General features: G+C 40.8%; 1 protein-coding gene across 1 annotated transcript in view; it reads right to left on the bottom strand.

The window, feature by feature from the left end:
* myo7ba (myosin VIIBa) overlaps positions 1–19,262 on the bottom strand; it is a 27,429-nt gene extending 8,167 nt beyond the window's left edge. Inside the window, exons 1-37 of the mRNA XM_029429350.1 lie at positions 19,243–19,262; positions 19,018–19,119; positions 18,768–18,920; positions 18,064–18,248; positions 16,335–16,456; positions 16,097–16,239; positions 15,890–16,003; positions 15,612–15,765; positions 15,447–15,523; positions 15,243–15,362; positions 14,607–14,746; positions 14,256–14,466; positions 14,035–14,170; positions 13,782–13,951; positions 13,549–13,686; positions 13,288–13,446; positions 13,099–13,191; positions 12,274–12,368; positions 12,098–12,182; positions 11,790–12,008; positions 10,693–10,902; positions 10,401–10,616; positions 10,124–10,282; positions 9,296–9,595; positions 9,043–9,203; positions 8,576–8,702; positions 8,362–8,481; positions 7,599–7,772; positions 6,404–6,631; positions 6,138–6,305; positions 5,931–6,048; positions 3,393–3,519; positions 3,135–3,301; positions 2,847–3,028; positions 2,644–2,765; positions 2,405–2,559; positions 1,101–1,254 (exon numbers count right to left, since the gene is read on the bottom strand). Of these exons, the coding sequence (XP_029285210.1) occupies positions 1,101–1,254; positions 2,405–2,559; positions 2,644–2,765; positions 2,847–3,028; positions 3,135–3,301; positions 3,393–3,519; positions 5,931–6,048; positions 6,138–6,305; positions 6,404–6,631; positions 7,599–7,772; positions 8,362–8,481; positions 8,576–8,702; positions 9,043–9,203; positions 9,296–9,595; positions 10,124–10,282; positions 10,401–10,616; positions 10,693–10,902; positions 11,790–12,008; positions 12,098–12,182; positions 12,274–12,368; positions 13,099–13,191; positions 13,288–13,446; positions 13,549–13,686; positions 13,782–13,951; positions 14,035–14,170; positions 14,256–14,466; positions 14,607–14,746; positions 15,243–15,362; positions 15,447–15,523; positions 15,612–15,765; positions 15,890–16,003; positions 16,097–16,239; positions 16,335–16,456; positions 18,064–18,248; positions 18,768–18,920; positions 19,018–19,119; positions 19,243–19,260 (5,522 nt within the window). The 5' untranslated portion in view covers positions 19,261–19,262. The remainder of the gene's footprint in view (positions 1–1,100; positions 1,255–2,404; positions 2,560–2,643; positions 2,766–2,846; positions 3,029–3,134; positions 3,302–3,392; positions 3,520–5,930; positions 6,049–6,137; positions 6,306–6,403; positions 6,632–7,598; positions 7,773–8,361; positions 8,482–8,575; positions 8,703–9,042; positions 9,204–9,295; positions 9,596–10,123; positions 10,283–10,400; positions 10,617–10,692; positions 10,903–11,789; positions 12,009–12,097; positions 12,183–12,273; positions 12,369–13,098; positions 13,192–13,287; positions 13,447–13,548; positions 13,687–13,781; positions 13,952–14,034; positions 14,171–14,255; positions 14,467–14,606; positions 14,747–15,242; positions 15,363–15,446; positions 15,524–15,611; positions 15,766–15,889; positions 16,004–16,096; positions 16,240–16,334; positions 16,457–18,063; positions 18,249–18,767; positions 18,921–19,017; positions 19,120–19,242) is intronic.
* Between the last annotated feature and the right edge of the window lie 342 nt (positions 19,263–19,604).

Here is a 19,604-nt window from a genome sequence, read left to right as displayed (position 1 = left end):
GAAGGCAAAGCTCTCAATCTACCGGTCGATCTTCGTTCCTACCCTCACCTATGGTCATGAAGGCTGGGTCATGACCGAAAGAACGAGATCACGGGTACAAGCGGCCAAAATGGGTTTTCTCAGACGGGTGGCTGGCGTCTCCCTTAGAGATAGGGTGAGAAGCTCAGCCATCCGTGAGAGACTCGGAGTAGAGCCGCTGCTCCTTTACGTTGAAAGGAGCCAGTTGAGGTGGTTCGGGCATCTAGTAAGGATGCCACCTTGGGCGCCTCCCTAGGGAGGTGTTCCAGGCACGTCCAGCTGGGAGGAGACCCCGGGGAAAGACCCAGGACTCGGTGGAGAGATTTATACCTCCTCACTGGCCTGGGAAACGCCTTCAGAATCCCCCAGTCGGAAGCTGGAGGATGTGCCCGGAAAAGGGAAGATTGGGGTTCCTTACTGGAGCTGCTGCCCCCCGACCCGATCCCGGATAGTCGGTAGACGATGGATGGATGGATGGCTATTATAAAATAAATATATTATAATCTATAAAATATATGTATAATATATATATAATATATATAGATTAAGAATATTATAGAAAAATATATATTAGAGTGCTAGTAGATGTATAATAATATATATATATATAAAATATAAAGACATATATAAAATATATGTATAAGATATAAGATAATAGATAGATAATCAATATCTCAGAGGAATATTATCATTATAGATATCTAGATGAATCAAAATCTAATCTATACTTCCCTCCCTCCTCTATCCCTGATTCTATTCTCTCTCTCTCTCTTCCCCCTCTCTCTCTTCTAGAGATGAACACACACACATACAAGAGACTAGATAAAGTAGATTATCTCTCTAGTATCTAGAGAGATATAATATAGAAGACCCACATATATAATATAGGATATATATATATAATATTATATAAATATATATATATATAATATATTGATAGTTATATTATATATGTATATTTATATATAATATATATCATGAGTAACAGCAGTGATTGGCAAATACTTGTCATCATTATACAGATGATGCAGAAAATTCCCCAACAGCTTAAAATCTGAAATAGTGAAGTAACAGGAGGGTACCGATTGTTATTGCTGCTCATCTGCTTCATGATCTGGCAATAGATCTCGTCCCTGAGCGCCTCATTTTGAGTGGCGGGGCCGAAGATCTGGTCGGTGAGCTCCAGAGGACTCTGCATCTGCTTGGTGGGGTAATCTCCCATATATTTCAGGATCGGTACACAACAGTCAAGGAGGAACAACCATCCTGGTTTCATAAACTTCAAACATATTGTGAACATAGAAGTGTTTTCTTTGTTGCTTGCTAGGGTAACGTAGATAAGGAGGCTGGCGTGGTTAGTTTAGGCTGCAGGCTGTTAGCTTAGCTAGGCTAGTTATCGTGACTAAATAAATTACTTTAAATAACCATTCAAAGCTATGTTTGTTCATGGCCATGCAAGCCTACTAGCCTTATGACTGGTTCATGTGTTTGGTGAAGTTGGCTGTATTGGCTATGGAGAGGCCTTTAGCTAGCTCAGGTAGCGTGTGTCTCAAACATGGATGTAAAAAGAGAGAAGGTGTTGAAGGCGGGTCCTGTTCATTCCTGAGAAAGTTGCCAAGAGGTGCATGAAACAGGGTATACAATTACCCAGATCTTCAGCTGATCTTCCACATCTGTGGTCCCATCGAGCGAAAGAACTAGCATTTATTTTAACCCCGCCTCCCAACCGATTGGTCTCTGGCTCGTTCACGAGGAAAATAACTCTGGATTAGGCGATTAGTGAATTTTACAACTTTTAGGACCTAATAATTTAAATAACGACTATTTAGGTGTTCATACTGGGAAGTTGATTTATCTATAAAAAAAATATAATCAGCTGATTTATAGACCTCTTACACAACTCTATGGGAAAAAAGTAATTTTGGGCCCAATGGCATCACGTAACAGACACAGAAGTTACACAGTTGTCCACTATGAAAATTGGCTTCAAAGTCCGGTGCTGTTCCTGGGGGCTGATTTATGCCTGGACAAGGGTAGGATTAGTTATAAAAGGTGCGTTAAATCGGGGTTAGAGATGGGAAAAGGAGGATTTTGAATGGTGTCACCTGTCAGAGGACTCAGGAGATTTATGATGGCACTGCAGGGCTCACTGACAGGTAAGAACTTAATTTAACATTGGTACTGGGCTCCCAGGGGAATACTAACCCAACTTCTGGCACATTCCAACATGTGTATTGATGTATGTGTTGTAGCAAGTAGAAAACTAAATCCTGCACTGAAATAGGCTAATAGTAAATTCATGGGTTTAACTCCCGTCCCAAAAGGTGCACTGGTGAAAAGAAACATAGTAAGAAATGCTACTTTTTAACATATGTGTAGAGGATATCAGTGAAGGCCAGAGAGGCTTGGTGGCTGAGCTCTGAGTTGCCCACCAGTTTCTTCAGCAGGGGCTGTCTGATTGGCTCTCGGGAGTTGGCCCACAGCCTCTCGGGAGCAGCGTTCCTGGACATCACCTGACGGTTCACATCCTTAGTGGGCTGCCTGTAGGATCAAGGACATACCATGAGTGTTCTTGCTGTCAGTGCTGTTCCAGTGAGCAAAAGAAAAGAGGGCATTTGCAGATACCTGAAGTACTCGAGAGAGAATTCTTTCAGCGTGGCCGGAGCTAATCTCTCCATTGTGCCCGTTTCTTTCAGGTTTTTCTGTATGATGCTCTTCCTCTGGTTGGGAGACAAGTTGAGGAGGCTCTGAAATAAAGAAACCCTATTTAATACTCTACAGATCCTGAGCAAAATTACTCCTCTGAGAAGTCTTTGACATCTCCATACCATGACCTCCTTGGTGGGTTTGCTGAGTGTTGGCAGGATTAAGATGGCCTCGGTGGGGACGGCTCCCGTTTGTTTCGTGCTCTCATTTTGGCCCTTAATCCAGCCACGTTCCTGAGAAAACTCGTCATCTTTCATTATTATAATGAGCTCTCCCTTCTTGAAGGTCAGGAGCATGGGGTCATCTGTAGAGGAAGTCAACTCAGAAATCACTTAGCAAGTTAACAGAAATGACCCTGAAGAGATTCAGCTGTGGCCATAAAAGAAAGGAAAATAATTCAGGCCTCTGACCTTGCCCGTCGGCTTCCTTCAGGGTCACGGCGTACTGAGATCTCTCTGTCAGTCCACTGAGGAACATTGTAAGCAGCTCTGCCATGTCCTCAGCCATACCTCCGCTCAGAGTGAAGTCTCCTTTCAGTGTCAGCAGGCTCACCACCTGGCCAGACGCTTTGCCCTCCCTGGGTAATAACACAAGCAACACCACGCTGTTTTAGTGAACCTGACTCTTCCTCTGTAAACTGCTTCCTTCTCCTCTGATTATGTCCCTACCTTACGGTGTGGACTCCGGTGACTTCGGGGAAGGAGAGCACCAGCAGCCTCTTCTCTCTCTCGTCCAGGAAAGTGATACCAGTCCAGTTTATGGCCACAATGAACTTGCTCTTTGGCAGCGGAGGACCTGAAAAAGTCCAATAAAATTATGATTCACGGGTGATATGAGCCAAAGTATGAGAGAACTTCCTGTCCAGCAGTAAAGTGTTCTTGTAGACATTACAGCCCTCCTGACGTAAAGAGCATTAGCATGTGTACAGTAGTAGAGGCCACATCATCAGCCCACTGATATGGGGCTTGCTCTTTATGGCTGCAACTCACAATCATTATATCATAATAAATGTATCATTTACTTTCTTGATGAATTGATTATTCAATTAAATGCCAGACACCTACATGTCACTTCAACAGTCCAAAACTCAAAGATACAGAAAAGTTGCAAATCCTCACAGTGGAGAATGTCGACACAAGGAATGATTTCACCAACCCTTGTGCACCACAACAGAGAAGTTTGGCTTTTTGGATAATTTTGGCTGTGCTATTGGAAGTGACGTACATTTTGGCAACAGTGTTTTTTGTTTGTTTGTTTTTTTTAATCAATTTTGGCAAGTTCAGCCTCAGCTCCGATCATAAGTCTGTAATAAAGTGTTCAGTCCCTTATTAAAACCACAACATGTTTGATGGCCATTAGAGCATGAAATCATGCATTCTATTAAATCAGGCTTTGCATGTCGAGCCCTGGCTTTTAAAATGGTAGTTTTTACTTTTCTTCACCAGACTGAGCCATTTTCTCACATATAAACAATCGGGGTCATAAATGCTATTTTCCTGGTTAACTTCACAAAAAATAAAAAATGCATCAAATTAAATGTTGCTAATCTTTGAAATATCTCAGACTATTAAAAACTAAATCCTCCTAGCATTTAATATACAGAAAATAATTAAATGTTTTGGGGGGGTATTCCTATAACAAGAACAACAGTGGCAATATATAAACAAACATTTAAAGGGTTAAAATTCAGAAACATTTGTAAATGTTTGGTAGTTATGATCAGGACTGATGTTGGTTAAAAGATTTAACTCGGTGGAAGAGGAAAATAATATTAATATATAATTTTATAGATTACGTAAATAGTTGACACATTTTTTGTCAATCGACTTAACATTTCGGCACTATCAACATTCAGCCAGGAGGAGAAGGGAATCATTGGTCTTGTGCTCTCATTAGACCACAGTGTGTTGACGTTGATGTCACTACTAACACAGTAGAAATCCAGTTTGGCTCTGGGAAGACAATTCAAAATATAATGTCCACAAGATAAGAAAGGCCACGTGGCATGTTATATTTGGAATGTGAATCGTAAAAAATTTGAAATTCTGTTGTTTATATGAGAAGAAATCAAATCTGAATTGATGGTTTATCCAACACTCCTGACTGAAGGCTTCAGGGACGACACATTGTTGCCTGTTTAGATTGAAAAAAGGCATAAAGAGCTGTAAACTGTTCACTGGGAAACTCCATTAGATGTGTTATATTGAGGAATCTTGTCATGGAAGTCTGTATAATTACTTTTATCTTATTAGCATATTGCAATTTTATCCGTTGAGTAAAAAAGCCCCCCCCCGTGTGAGTGAGTCTGAGCTCATTCTTATTAGACAGCTCAGATGTATCGTTTTGTAAATTGTTGTTCACCAGCTAAACAGCCGTAAATGTGAACACCAAGGACAGAGAGAATATTGTTCCTGGCCCACTTATTTACTCTGAATCGAATGGTTTGCTGGAGTCGAGTAACCCCAGTGGGGCAGTGTTTCTATGAATATCCTTGTATATATCGGATATAGACACAACACTTAGCAACAGCTAATGTGCTCAAAGGAGGCTGGTTAAAAAAACAGCTTCACTGTTGATCATTAAAAGTGTGCGTCTCTATATTCCTGAGGAAAGTGTGGAAATGTCTGCACATGTTTCATGTTCTGCCGTGATGTGGAACTTATTCTGACAGATCCTAATTGGTTTCTAATTACTTCTATTCTGTCACCTATTTGTCATCAATTTCTAATAGAGACTATTGTGCGCCGTTTCTGCAAACTTTTAATATTCAACATTGGAGGAAAGAAAATAATCTAAACTTGTTTGAAGTCTTTAAAAACTGTATGTATGTTTTTATGACACTAGTGACTTTACAATCTAGAGGTAGCTCATTCTGCAAGATGTTCTCCAACTAAACTAATTCATTCTTGTGAAACTACACAAATGAACTAAGAAACTTCTAATCTATTTATAATAATAGAGTGCATAATGCCTTCAATTACTTTAACTTTCCAAGTTATTTGTTTTAAAGATAAAGATTTAACTCAGCACAAAAACCTTCCCATACATGCACCTCGTCTTTTCATGTCACGGGTTTCAACAGCCATGTGTATGTTTTCACGACACTGCAATTAAAGTTAATAAACACATTTAAATCAATGTAATTATAATGATTTGTAGGAATATAAAATAATGAAATACAAAGCAAGAGAGCGATAGATTCCTACCTGACAGCTTGACAACCTCAAAGAAGCGAGAGAAGAACATGGGCCACTTCTCTCGGGCGTAGTCCACCATATCTGCCTTCACAGAATCCTCCTTCTGTCTTGAACTCACATATGGACTCTTGTGTGGTTTGAGAGAAACAGAAACTTTAAATCTACTCTTGGCCATTTGAAAGCTTCTTCTCTGTCCAGCCTTGTGGTGTGACTGACCTGTGCATGAGCGGTGCTGACCATTTGCACCCACTTGTCCTTTGACTTGGCCTCCAGCAGAGAGTTGTTGATGCAGTCCTGAACAGCCTCCTTCACGTGTTCTGGGCTGCTCTCAGAGCCGTGCTGCACGTATAAATGTTTCGCTGTGAGCTGAATACAATCATCCTCCTGTGAAAGTGAAATGTGGAAAACAAAAAGTCAAATTGATATCTCAGAATATTTCAGGAAGAAGATATTCATCCGAATAAAAAAAATAAAGGGCCCACTTTTTCACACTGGTACTCTCCGAACTTCAGGCCGTGGATGATCTGTTTGTAGATGAGCTCTGTGCTGATCTTGTCCTCTTTGCATTCATGCCAGGGGGTGAAGATTTCCTTGCGGAAGAAGAGACGCCAGGGAGCGTGCTGTTCCTGGCCTCCTCTCCTCTTTACTTCCTGCTCACACTGAGAGATGGCATCCATCACGTGCTCCCGGCCGCTGCCCAGAGCCCACACCTTCAGGACAGGTCAACATGTGAAGTTATGGATATGTAGAAGCCGGGGGAGGAGGGTAATATTCCCCCAAAAAACTCAGAGAAAGAACCTTGGATATTCTCTGACGTGGGGGGGGGGTTTGTCAAGTGACCTGCTTCACTGCAAGGTTAGATGGACCTCATCACAATCTGTGTCTTTGCTGTCTGAAAGTTTTTTCTTGTAGATTTACCCCCAATAATCTCAAAGAATATTAACCCCCTCCCCCAGCTGCATAATTATTATTTTCTACAATAGAAACACACCTTGGACCCCCTGAAACCTTAAAAATACATTTATATTTTATGAATGACTAAATGTGTACGTTGTAAAGTGTATTTGCATGTTGTAAAGGAGCAGCACAAACAATGCCACCGACAGTGAACAGAAAGCAGCCTATGTGCTAGCATCATATAACCAGTCATAACTCAGATCACACAAACAGTCCATATGCAAAATGTCAAGACTTTTGAAGTGTTTGTGTAAAACAAACAAAAATGGGGCATGAATTAGATTTGTAAGGAAAAAGCTCATCAAGATAATTGTCTGTTAAATCCCAGTGATTTAAATAATAATCCACTGAGACTCCACTAATATAACTGAGAGGTCACTTCTGCCTCAGCAATCTAAATCTATCTGCATTGCTTTTTTAAACGTTAGCCATTTATTATTTGGCTCTGTACTGATCTGTGTGGGTGGGAAGTGTGTAAGGTTTCGCAAAACTGAACCTGTTCAGGGCTCTGTTAAATAAATATAATTCAAAAAGAAAAAGTTAATTTTATCGTTTCTTATATTTTCACAGCATTAGGAATGTTTAATTGTGAGGTCAATTAAAAGGTCAGGTGAGGTCAGGTTAATTGTCAGGTTAATTAGACAGAATGTGTGAGAGCAGATCTACTCGTCACCTCCTGAACTACAGGAACATACACACCAAGTGGAAGTAACTGCGTACCTTTTCATACAAGGCCACATAGACAGAAAAGCCAAAGGTGTCTTTGAGTTTGACTTTGTTGGAGAGGAGTTGGCAGATCTCTTTGGAGGTAGATGATGAGTCGACAGGCAGGTTAATGGAGCGTCCATCCATCAGCTTCACAGACACAATCATGGGCTTTTTTGTCTTGGTTGCCTATCAGACAGAAATGACCATGTTGATTAAACAATAATGAGATCTACCGTGCATGTAAAGGTCATACGTGTTAATGGGTTTATTCACTCAAAATAAAACGGTACGTTCCGATATTCATACTACCATATTATTTAGTGTGACATAAAAATCTTTTGTATGTCCAAATACATAATGTCACATGCAGAATGCCGAAACTGCCGGGATGTTCTACTGCATCCGGTCACATTTTGCAGTTTGCAAGCCAGCATGCTTTTTTGGCTAGAGGTCAAAGTTCAAGGTGCAATGTTATGATAAAATATTATGTCCCAACTGTTGGCAAACTGCATGGAACTGCACATACGTTTTGAGAGCAGCTGCGGTACGCTCGAAAACGAAAAAGGAAAAGTGTGAGATTTGGAAAGTAGATCAAAACTTTTATTTTCATCTGGCAAAACGTTTCCCCCGTTTCACACATTTAAAAACATTTTAAGGAACTTAGAAAACAATCACCGGAGGGCCCCCCATAACTGTGAAATAGTTTTAAATTAGGGACATTGCACATTAATACTTTTTAAACATTTGCAGGAGCATCTTATGTTAGCGTCAGTACCTGCAGCTCCAGCCAGGCTGGAGGCTCCCCTCGCACTCCGTTCATTACTGTGCGCCGCAGCCTCTCAGCACAGTACGAAGCGTACTCTCCCGGAGCAAAACGGATGAAACTTTGTAGGTACTGCCAGGACAAGAGATAAGAAGAGAAGAGCAAGACGTCACAGCATGCGGAACACTGTTTACCAGACTGAAGCCAATGCAACAGCTGTATTTACCCTTATAAAGCGATCACTTGGAGGGAAGACGCCCAGACAGAGGGAGAGCAGGATCCAGCCACGGAAGTAGCTGTTGCGATTGTTGCTGTCTTGGAGCTGCTTGCAGATCTGACAGTAAATCTCATCCCTGGACACACAACACACAAAATATTGTATTAGAGAATTTGGGCTATTTTGCTTTCATAACATGCCTTCTCAGGGGTTTGTTCATATGATACGACTCTATATGTCAACAAAATGAAGCGAGAATGGAGGGCTTCATCCAAAGTTCAGATAATTGTTCTGAAAATGTATGCAAACAGCACATTAATGCAAACAGCACATTAATGCAAACAGCACATATTTAATAAGACAATGAAATTTCAGAAAACTTGTAATACAAAAAACAATTGTTTTAATATAAGCGATCAACTAAGAGAAGTTTCATAGTGATGCCTATTAGATACTTAGATGTTTGTGATTTTTACCTAAGGTCACGTCTAACGATGGCGTATCCAACAATGATGTGGAGTTTTTCGAGCGACGTCAGCGGCCGCTCCAGGGTGGGTCCTTCTCCAATCATGACGTCACCGTCCTCCTTCACAGTCTGCAGGGTGGTGGGCTTGGACACTTCAGCCAGATCATCTGACTGTAAGAAAAACATCCATCAATATGTAAGTGACTGAGAATGAGAACTTTACAGCAACACAAGTCAAAATATGTTTTAGGCTTACACCTCACCTCCTCCATGATGATGGAGGGTTTCCTCAGGTTTGAGGTGGATCTGGGAATTGCATTTTCTGGAACAGTGGATGCTTTTCTGTTTCTGGACAGTAGGTCAGTGAAGGTGGATCCCTTCCTTGTTCGAGGCATCCCTTCTGGCACATTGTACACCTTCGGGTTTTGGGCTGACTCAGCGGGCACAGCAGAAGGCTTCCTGTTTCTTGTCAGAAGGTCTGTGAAAATGGAGCCCTTTCTGTTTTGTACCGGCTCCTCGGGGTCTGTGGAAGGCTTGCTTTCTTTTTTATTCCTGAGCACCCTCTAAAACAGTCAACAGAAAATACAAAATATAAACATGAATATAAATTAATTAATATACATTTGAGTCGGGCAATATTCTGAAAAAAAACTTGAATATTCTCTAAGATTATGGAGTCATGAATTTGCGAAAAAGAAACTCTCCGAGATAAAAGTCACAAAATACATGTCAAGGAACCACATCGCTCCACTTTGCAAGGTTGGATCCACCTCATCACACCACAGACGCCACCGCTTGCCGTGTATTATGCCTTCAGTCGATGACCTAATCAATTTATACTTTGTAATCAAAGCAAATTTGTGAGTCTTTTTCTCCTAAATGCACTACTTTAATCTCAGAGAGTATCAACCATTTCTTTCTCCAAAATGTACGACTCTAACCTTAAGGGTTTTTCTATAATATTACCCCCCTGCAATTGCGCCGTAATTACCTACAAATGCCCCAATGAGCAGTAATATAAATGAATGTTAATCTACTAAATTAGGCAATATTCTAAATTCACAAAGTCCTTGCTTTGTGAGAATATTTACCTGATCCAGGCCGACCATGTGGCTGAGACGTCTGTCATTTCTGGAGATGAGCTCCTGCGGCATAAAGCGTTCCTGCGTGGAGGTTCCCTGGACTTGCTTCTTTGGCTCAGGGAGGTCTCCCATAAACCTCAGGACGATCCACCACACTGTCAGCGAAGCCTGGCGATCACATAACAGAAACATTGTGGTGAATTGATGAAACAAACAAAGACATTACTCAGATAAGAACAACTGAAATGGTTAATTAATAAATGATTCAGTGGTCTAAAAGAAGCACCAGGACATCTCCTTCATCTTCGTGGTACAGCAGGGGCTGCCGAAGCCTCTGGCGGATGTGGGTGGGGGTGGCTGCACCCTGGAAGTACATGGAGGCAAATTTGGAGAAGGAGTACTCATCAAGGTCCTCGTCGTCGTCTTCTTTGCTAAGATCTTCCTGCATGGGGATGTCGTCGATGTCTATCTCCTCGATAATTGTTTTTTTCATCTCAAATTTCTGGAAACAGATACAGACATGCAGTGACTGTCTCTTCAAGGAAATCAAACTGTGCAAAGCTTTCGGTTTTCCAAACCTCAAATCCCACAGGCGCTTGTCCCTCCTGCCCTCCAACCACCACGGGCAGAAAGTCAAAGACGCTGTCCACCATCTCCTGGTCTGTGATGGACTCAGTTTGAGCTTTGGCATCCATCTCTTTCTTCCGCCTCAGCACTTCTTCCAAATGTTTCTGTCTCTCCAGAATGGCCCGCCGTTCTTCTTCTTTCTCTTTAGCAGAGAGGTACATCTGAAATAACACAAAGATCAGCCCTCAACTCCAACTGCCTGAAGAAAGTCTTGTACGACCTAATTAACCTCGCAAACCAAATAACACATTCGTCATTATTCACAGCTGTGGCTTGATTGAATAACACATTAATAAATAATGACACATTGTAGATACATGATTTTGTCCCATAGACACCTTGACAGTAGTTACTGAAGGGCTTCAGACACACTGTCCTTTAACACAGTGATTCCAAACCACAGGGATACGTGGAAAGATTGTAGCTCAAATTATATGAAAAAATAGAAATTAGGATTTGATTTAAAAACATACCAACATATTTGTGTTTAGGAGGAAAATAACCATCCAATACAATAACACTTAGATTATTTTACGTATTATTATTATTATTATTATTATTATTATTATTATTATTATTATAGTTATTACTTATTTAGTTCGAACAGCTGAAATAGTTAGCTAAACATAATAATAGATAATTGATTGAAATAGTAAGCTAAAATGTATAGCTAGTTGGTAACAGATAAACAGTGGATGGATGAACAAGTGAAATAGTTAGCTAAATGTAATAATAGTTCAAATAGTTACGTAAAAAGTAAAAACAGCCAATCAGCTTAAAGAAAGTTGAAATAAAAAATTGAAATGAATATAACTTTGTGAAATAGTTATAAGTGATCCATAACCAGTTGAAACAATAAGCTAAAAGTAATGGACATTTGGAACATGACGGGTGGTGTCGATGAAAGCTTACTTGAGTTCATCTGATAGGGAAGGGAGAGTACGTCAGACAACCACTGATGTACCAGATAACACCAGCAGAGACTTTAACCTTCTTTTACAATTCTCCCACATAAAGGGTTCTTCATAGTTCTTTTAGGTGAACTTACATCTGTCTTAATCTTTTTGGTTGCTTTTCTTGCCAGCGCCCCCCTGGTGTGTGCCTGCAGGAGGATCACAGCGTTTCTCTTGCGCTTCCATTCCTTCCTGGCCAGGTATCCTCTGGCTCGGGCTTGCAGCACGATGGCCGCCTCACGCTTCTTCTTATACTGGAAGTGGAGTTGGCGAGATCGGACCTGTGCCTGCAGCCTCGCAAAGCCCAGCTGGACCTAAAATTACAACATCATTGAAGGAGTTTATTGCATGTAGGCCTGCATTTGAACTTTGATAAATAAGGACGTATTAAACAGTGACTCACCACTTTGTACAGCTTTCTGCCTTTGTGTCCTCTCCAGTATTTCTGAATGACAAGAGCGCCTGCCTTTTTCCTCAGGTATTGCCTCCTTTAGAGGGCAACAATCATACAGACATGAAGTTCAAAGTCACATTAGCAAAAAATAAATCTAATTTCACAGCTTTTTTTTCACACCATACCTGTATTTGTAGCCTCTCAGGACTTTCTGGATCAGAAGTGCTTTCTCGTTTAGTTCTTTCATTCGCTCCAGTTCGAGTGTAGTGTCATGGAAGTCCTGAGAGAAATCAGTTTCCAATGTATACATTATAAGCAACTTAATACCTCATTAGAAAACATTACCAATTAACTAAGTAATGTTGGAAGTGTGCTATTTTAAGTCAGATGATCACTAAAGTTGAGTTGCTGTGTTGTCCCCCAGGACATGAAGGTGCGCGCCCTATTTCACGGCAATCCATCCAATTATTTTTCAGACATTTTACTCAATAACACAAATTTCAACCTTATGGTGGCACTAAAGGAAAGGTCAGGGGGTCTTTAGGGTTCATAGTACAGCGACAACCCTGAATGTCTGTGCAACATTTAATGCCATTCAGACGTTGTTGAAATATTTCAGTATGAAACAAAGTGGTGAAAGTGATCGACTGTTACCAACATTACCAAACCTGCTAAATTTAGGGTTCCTAAAATGAATATAATGAATATAGTTGTTTTTTTAAGTGTACACATTAATTTTCTATTTCAACGTGGGAACGCTAAAAATGACCTTTTTGCTTACGGTAATTTAATTATTGGAAATTTCTTAGAGAGAAATTGAAACCACACAAATTCAGATGGACGATTGTTTTGAAAGTTAATTATTTCAATGGTACAAATACAGTAGTATTAGAATTTAAACATTAGGTCAAAAATTGCAATTAGGTATTCAGTTACTTTAAAAACTCTAATGTACACGTCCACACATATCCATCGCTAACAACAGATTGTACAGAAGAGTGAGGCAGCACCTTGAGGAATATCTTTGTCTTGCCAGTCTTCCAGTCGCCCTCTTCAGCAAGCCAAGATTGGCAAATGCTTTCACAACATTTCTGTTTACTTTCCTGTTAGAGCAAAAATAATCATCATACAACCCAGCGAGAGAAGATGAGAAAAGCTGTGAGGATGTCATGTTAAAACTGATCAAACCTCCAACTTACTCTTTTGGGATTACAGAGGGACGTTCTCAGAAGGACGCGGTAGCGATTTAGAAATTCATCAAATGTGTAGCGTACGGGATATCCACTTTTCCGGATCCTGATTGTCTCCATCATACCAGAGTAACGGAGCTGACGCATGCACAGCTCTCTGTCAAACAGCTGAGAAACAGAGGGGTGTTACTCACACCAAATCGTTTCCTTTCTGGCAGAGATTTAAATAAGTTTTATTTTGGTTTGAGTAAATACAGCTTCTTTCCTCACCATGGGCTTCTTGAAGTCATTGGGTTTAATGCAGCGGATGAAATAGGGCTGGCACACAGTCAGCGTTTTCATCAGGGAATCCAGAGACTGACGGAACTGGCCAGTCAGAGTTGGCACGCGCTTCTTGCCATCAGCCGCCTGCTGTCAGACACAAACAAATGTCACATGTAAGTAATTGATACAATAATGGTTCTATAATTGTGTCTAGCGCTGAAGCTAAAGGCTGCATTGACCCGGAGGCTGCTGTTGGCCGAGGTGATGATCATCCTGGGGTTGACGGTGCTCTTCATCGTGCTGGAAGATAGCACATCGTGAAACGCCTGTTTGAGAAGTTTATTGGTGGAGGTCTCCACCAGCTGAATCAGATCTGAGCTGAGGGCGTCACGGTTTTTCTCAAGGAAACCTCAAACACAATACAATACAATAAGAACATCTCACAGGATTTGCCAGAGAATGGTTTGCTCCTTCCAAAAGCTTAAAAAGTACCTTTTGAATCATAGTAGACCTCTCCAGCGAAATGTTTGATTCCAAACTGTGTCTCATAGTTGTTCTTGGGGGGAATATAGATGTCCCCTTTACCATGGACCTGATTCAGTTTTTGGAGCAGGGTAGTATCTGTGCCCTGAGAATCAACAGAAAGAAGGAGGGTTAAAACCCGCTCCATTTTGTTACATTACATCTTTATGAGGTACAAGGAGGATACAGACCTTGGGGAAGTTGCTCTCCTCATCAATAAGCGCCATCATGTTCAGAGATTTGTTGGCCAACACATCCAGGGTGTGTTGGTTGTCTTGGTATTCGATGTGCTTCCAAACAATGTTTTCCCGGGTATACTCGTCCTGCTCCATCTTGAAAACGTGCTTGACGAAGAACTGCTGCAACTGCTCGTTGGCAAAGTTGATGCAAAGCTGCTCGAAGCTGCAACAGTTCAACAAATCCAACAGCACAAGAGGAAAGAAAGAGGGGTGGATTAAGGTCAGTGTGTCAAGTAACAATGTGTAATAATGTGTCTAAAAACAGCAGCAATAAGCTCTAATGTCATGATAGTAGTTGTGAACCTGTTCTTGTTGAAGTTCTCAAAGCCAAAGATGTCGAGCAAGCCTATTGACTGTCGGACCTCTTCAGAATCCTCAGCTGGCTTGAAAATGGCATCGTTGATTTTGTTCACGACCCAAATGAAAAGTCTTCCATAAATCGCCTGGACAAATAATTATACCTCTATTACACACACACTTACTAATTGTACAAAGCATCAAACACACTGTATGAACCAAACAACAAAAAAGATCAAAGTTTCATACATTTTAACACGGACATCGTGCTTTCACTTCCAGGGTAAATGACTATTTACTCTGCTCTTAGCTTAGTTAGCCTTGTTCTACATTATTTTAATTTGTTTTTAGTAATGATTTAATAGTTGCCACATGTTGTATTGTTTTGTCCACAACATTTTAAGCTGCTGTCTTGGCCCAGTCTCCCTTGCAAAAGAGGGGGCCAAACTTGGGGTACATGAAGGGTAGGCTATATAAAAAATGTTGGTATGGAATTAAAAGGTTACACCATTAATCATCAATCAATTGTGTGCAGTAGACCTACATCCTCACAGTGTTAGTGTACTGTGTGTTAACAGGAGCTGCATTACCTTCTGAAATACATCTTTGCCTTATGAAAACATAGATCAAAACTGACGTTACCTTAACAAAGGCGTCCCTGCCGTCCACAGCCTGGGCAGAGGTCAGAGGTTTGGTCACACTCTCTCTGGCTGTCATGAAGGAGCGCTGAGTCAGACTCTTCTCCAGCGCTTTGGAATCCACCTGAGGTAGTGGGACAGACAGTCAGAAAAGTTCATCTGATTTGATTTGCATTTGTAAAAAAAAAAACTAATAAACTACGCATACCTCCAAAAGTTGGCTGCCCATGTCGAAATGCTTTGATTTGAGGATGTCACAGGCCTCTTGGTTATTGACTATGGTGCCTGAAATGATGCAAGAAAACTGTTTAATAGCTCAAGAGATGCAATTATGTATTTATATCTACAGTCCGTTGTACGGTGCTGTCCTTACCTTTATAGTCCACATTGCCCAGGTGAAGGATAGCAGCGAGCAGTTTGGAGATTTCCCAGGAGTCATTCTCTGTGAACATGAGGATCTTCAGAGCTGAGCGGAAGTGGGCGTATTCCTTCACATCGTCACGTCCTTCACAGCTGGTGCACTTACCCTGGTGATGTAAGCTAAATGTGAGCTCTTCTCTGGTTATCTGTGATTCACTGATACATTTTCATTTATCTTCAAAATCCATCAGCGTTTTATTCAAATGTCAGTTTGTGGAATTAGTTCAGTACCATGGTCAGATAGTTGTACTCAGCAGCGGTCCCAAGGGAAAGGGTTTTTTTCTGCTCAGCTGGCATGCCCATCAGCATGCAGTAAAAGATGTGGTAGTTTCTTTCCTCAGGCTCCTGCACATAAAAGCACATTTCTTTACCATAAGAACATTTGATTTGTACCATTTTACTGCCCTTGCAAACATTCAGCTGAACCAATTTCCCCACCTGACGACAAACTCGGGACTTCTCCAGCAGGTACTGATCAACGCGGGCCCCTTCAATGGCCCCACCCTTGGTGAAGTTGATGTCAATGTACTTCCCAAAACGACTGGAGTTATCGTTACGAATGGTTTTGGCATTACCAAAGGCTGAGAAGAAAACAACGAAGCAGCTTAAGTGAAAAGGGGGATTTAGCTGATTTTGAAGACTGTTTTATAACTTCATGTTGCCGTCTTGCTCATACCCTCCAAGATGGGGTTTGCTTCAAGAATCTGCTGCTCGATCCAGGAGTGCCGGCCACTTACTGCAGCCAGAAACTGCAGCATGAGCTTGGTGCTCTCAGTTTTCCCTGCTCCTGACTCTCCACTGATGGGGAAAACAAAAAGGTAAACCTGTTTAGAGGAAATGCATTTAATAATGTCCTTTGTGTTGCATGGAAAAATCCATTTACCATAATATTCATTATTTTAATTCTTTACTGCCTTGCAAATGTTTTTGACTGTTTATAACCTACATTTCTATTATAAACCCCTGATAATGTGTTTTAAAACTCATCAACACTAACAAAGGGGTTCCACAAGGATCAATTGTAGGTCCTGTTCTTTTCGCAATCTGTAATAATAACCTAGGCCTGTACGCTAATAATCAGTGAAACCATTTGTATGCAGATGACTCTATTTTATATGCAGACACAATTGAGCATGCCCTTAATACTCTGTAGCATAGTTGTGATTCTTTACAAAGAGCCCCCAACAACTTAAAATAGATTTTAAATTAAGAAGAAATCTTGCCGTGCTAGTGAAGAATGTCCATTTATCTAAACCACAGGACCCCCTACATCCGTTTCCTCCCTGTACCCTTTATACCAGGGGGTGATAAACATGCGGCCCGCGGGCCAAAACCGGCCCGCCAGAGGGTCCAGCCAGCCCGCGGGATGACTTTGCAAAGTGTATTAATTAGTTGTTTTGATCATAAAGTAAAAGCCTTTGTAGACACACTGTGATCAGTAAGTTGTAACACACATGTGTAAATGATAAACTAATACTATTGTTGAAATTGCACTTTTTGTTCTTAAGAAATTTCAGGTTGTTTATAATGTTTTGTAAAATGATTAAGTTAGAACATTTTCAGAATTTACTTTCTTGCACTAAAACGAAGGGAAACATTTGGAGTTGTTGTTATTTACAGGTTATTATGCTCTGATTTTACTGGTCCGGCCCACTTGAGATCAAATTGTGCTGAATGTGGCCCCTGAACTGAAATTAGTTTGACAAATGTAAACTAGATCTCGATATCCCACAAGGGTGAGAGACACTGCCTCTGTTTTTACCTACACATCTATTCAACCACCTGAAGCCTGTACATTCCACATGTGCACAGCACTCCCTCCCAAATCCCTCCCATAGATGAAACCCTTGTAAAAATCAGCTTTTCATTTCTTTCCACTTTACAAATGGTCCTATCTTCAGAAACCTCTGGGACTTGGCACACTAATAAGATTCTCAAAGTTTGTCTCGGTCATTGAAACACTAATTCAGTAAAATCTGAACGTTCTAAAGGATCATTTTGTTATCAATTATTTATCACTAGTTGCTTTTTATGGTAACTCAAGGTAATGTTGTGGGGTGGACTCCGGTTTTGGGGGAAACAAATTAATATTTTAATTATCAATTAATCCACAAACTACTTTCTCTAATAATCAATTCATTGTTTGGTCAATGTCATTTCTCAAAATCAGCCTATTTGCACATTTGAGATCCAGATCAGATCATTTTTTACTTACTAATCTTTTCAGCTCTTTAATCTTTTTTTATGTAACTATTATTTGTCACACTTTATTTGTGTATTGTAAACATGGCACTGCTGCAAACTTACTCTCAGTGAGTCTCCCTTGTGTGAATAAAGGATTAGTTAATAAATCAGTCATTTGACACTAAATCATGATCAGGAATCAGCCTCAGACAAAAGCACACCTGATGACACAGCACTGGTTCTTTTGGTTGCGGCGCATGTTGAAAAAGCAGCTGTCTGCGATGGCGAAGACGTGCGGCGGCAGTTCTCCCAGCCGTCGGTCTGTGTACATGTGCACGTGCTCGGTGGTGTAGAGGGGCAGCAGCTGGTAAGGGTTGACTGCGACCAGAATAGAGCCTGTGTATGTCTTAAAACAGAGGGGGGTGTTAACTATCACACAGTGGCAGAATGTGTGTGTGTACACGAGCATAAACAAGGTATTGTGGCGTTAACACACCATCAAGATAGTGACCCCAATGACTGGGTTTGGTCATGGCTGCATTGCACGAGATGCATGTTCAAAATATGATCTAAAGACTTCATGGACGGATTATAATCATGGAATGAATCATGACAAGCTGTGTTAAGCGCTGCGGTTTATAACACAAAGGGATATCAGCCTTGGTACATTTAGCAGTAGTATTTCTATACAACAAAATGATTCATAATTCGACACACACTGCTGAGCTTTGATGAAACAGGAACACTGGGATGTTCTCTTTCAACAGAGGCTCATTCGTCTCTATGGAGACAAACAGCACTGTGATAAACGACAGGGCAAAGTCTAAGATAGAAAAGCCATACACAGCAAGGGAGGCGAGTAAACATTTCTACAGCAGGTTATGACATCATAAAACTAGGTGGTTCAGAGTGAATAGAAACCCACATAGATGGAGCCTTCTATGTGCCGCACCAGGAGGTTCCTGAGGAGCCCTGCCTCGTTCAGATCACCGAGCCTTATCATGTCATCCACACCCTTCACAGAGGTGGGGTGCATGGGCCGGAAGGTGCCCTCCGTCTTCTTGTTGACCTTGTGCTTCTGTATGTATGTTATGAAAGGGTTGAAATTATATAAGAGGCTTGCACTCATTTTTCTGGACATGAAAAAAAAAGCAAACTCTTGTGAGGTTTTGTACCTTTCCTTCATCATCGATCAGCTGAAGCTGTCCAGTGTCCGTCACCTGGACCTCCGCCCCGATCGGCACCCCGAAACCAGAGTCCACCCATACAAAATCCCCCTAGTTGGGGAAACCACAATAAAAAATGGTGTACTGAAAAAGCCTATCAACTACGAACCAAACTATCTAGGCATCGTGGATTTAAGAATTACGTGTATGTTTTACAGAGATACTCATTCTCACCTTACTCAAATGCAGCATAGCAGAAACCTGGAATAAGTCTGTAAAGGAAACATCCTCCTCTTAATTCAGATTCAGCTCAGTTAGTCATTAGAATTTACAAATACCTGATACAAAACCAATATTACTTTCAGTAGGCTTTAAGTGTGGACCATGCCTCAACTTATTTATAGCAACATGCTCCAGATAACAAAAAAGAAAACATGACATTAAAGGCCGTTTCAAAGTCCTTAAATATTACTGATTTTTCATTTTAGCACGATATCAATACAACTTTCCCTTTCAAGACTATTTATACATTTATTAAAGAATCTGATATGATCACAATGGAAAAGTCATACAAAATTAAAAAACACAAGTCATGT

The sequence above is a fragment of the Cottoperca gobio genome, chromosome 4, assembly GCF_900634415.1.
Source record: "Cottoperca gobio chromosome 4, fCotGob3.1, whole genome shotgun sequence".
Classification (NCBI taxonomy): Eukaryota; Metazoa; Chordata; class Actinopteri; order Perciformes; family Bovichtidae; genus Cottoperca; species Cottoperca gobio.
This window is presented reverse-complemented; position numbering and strand designations above follow the sequence as displayed.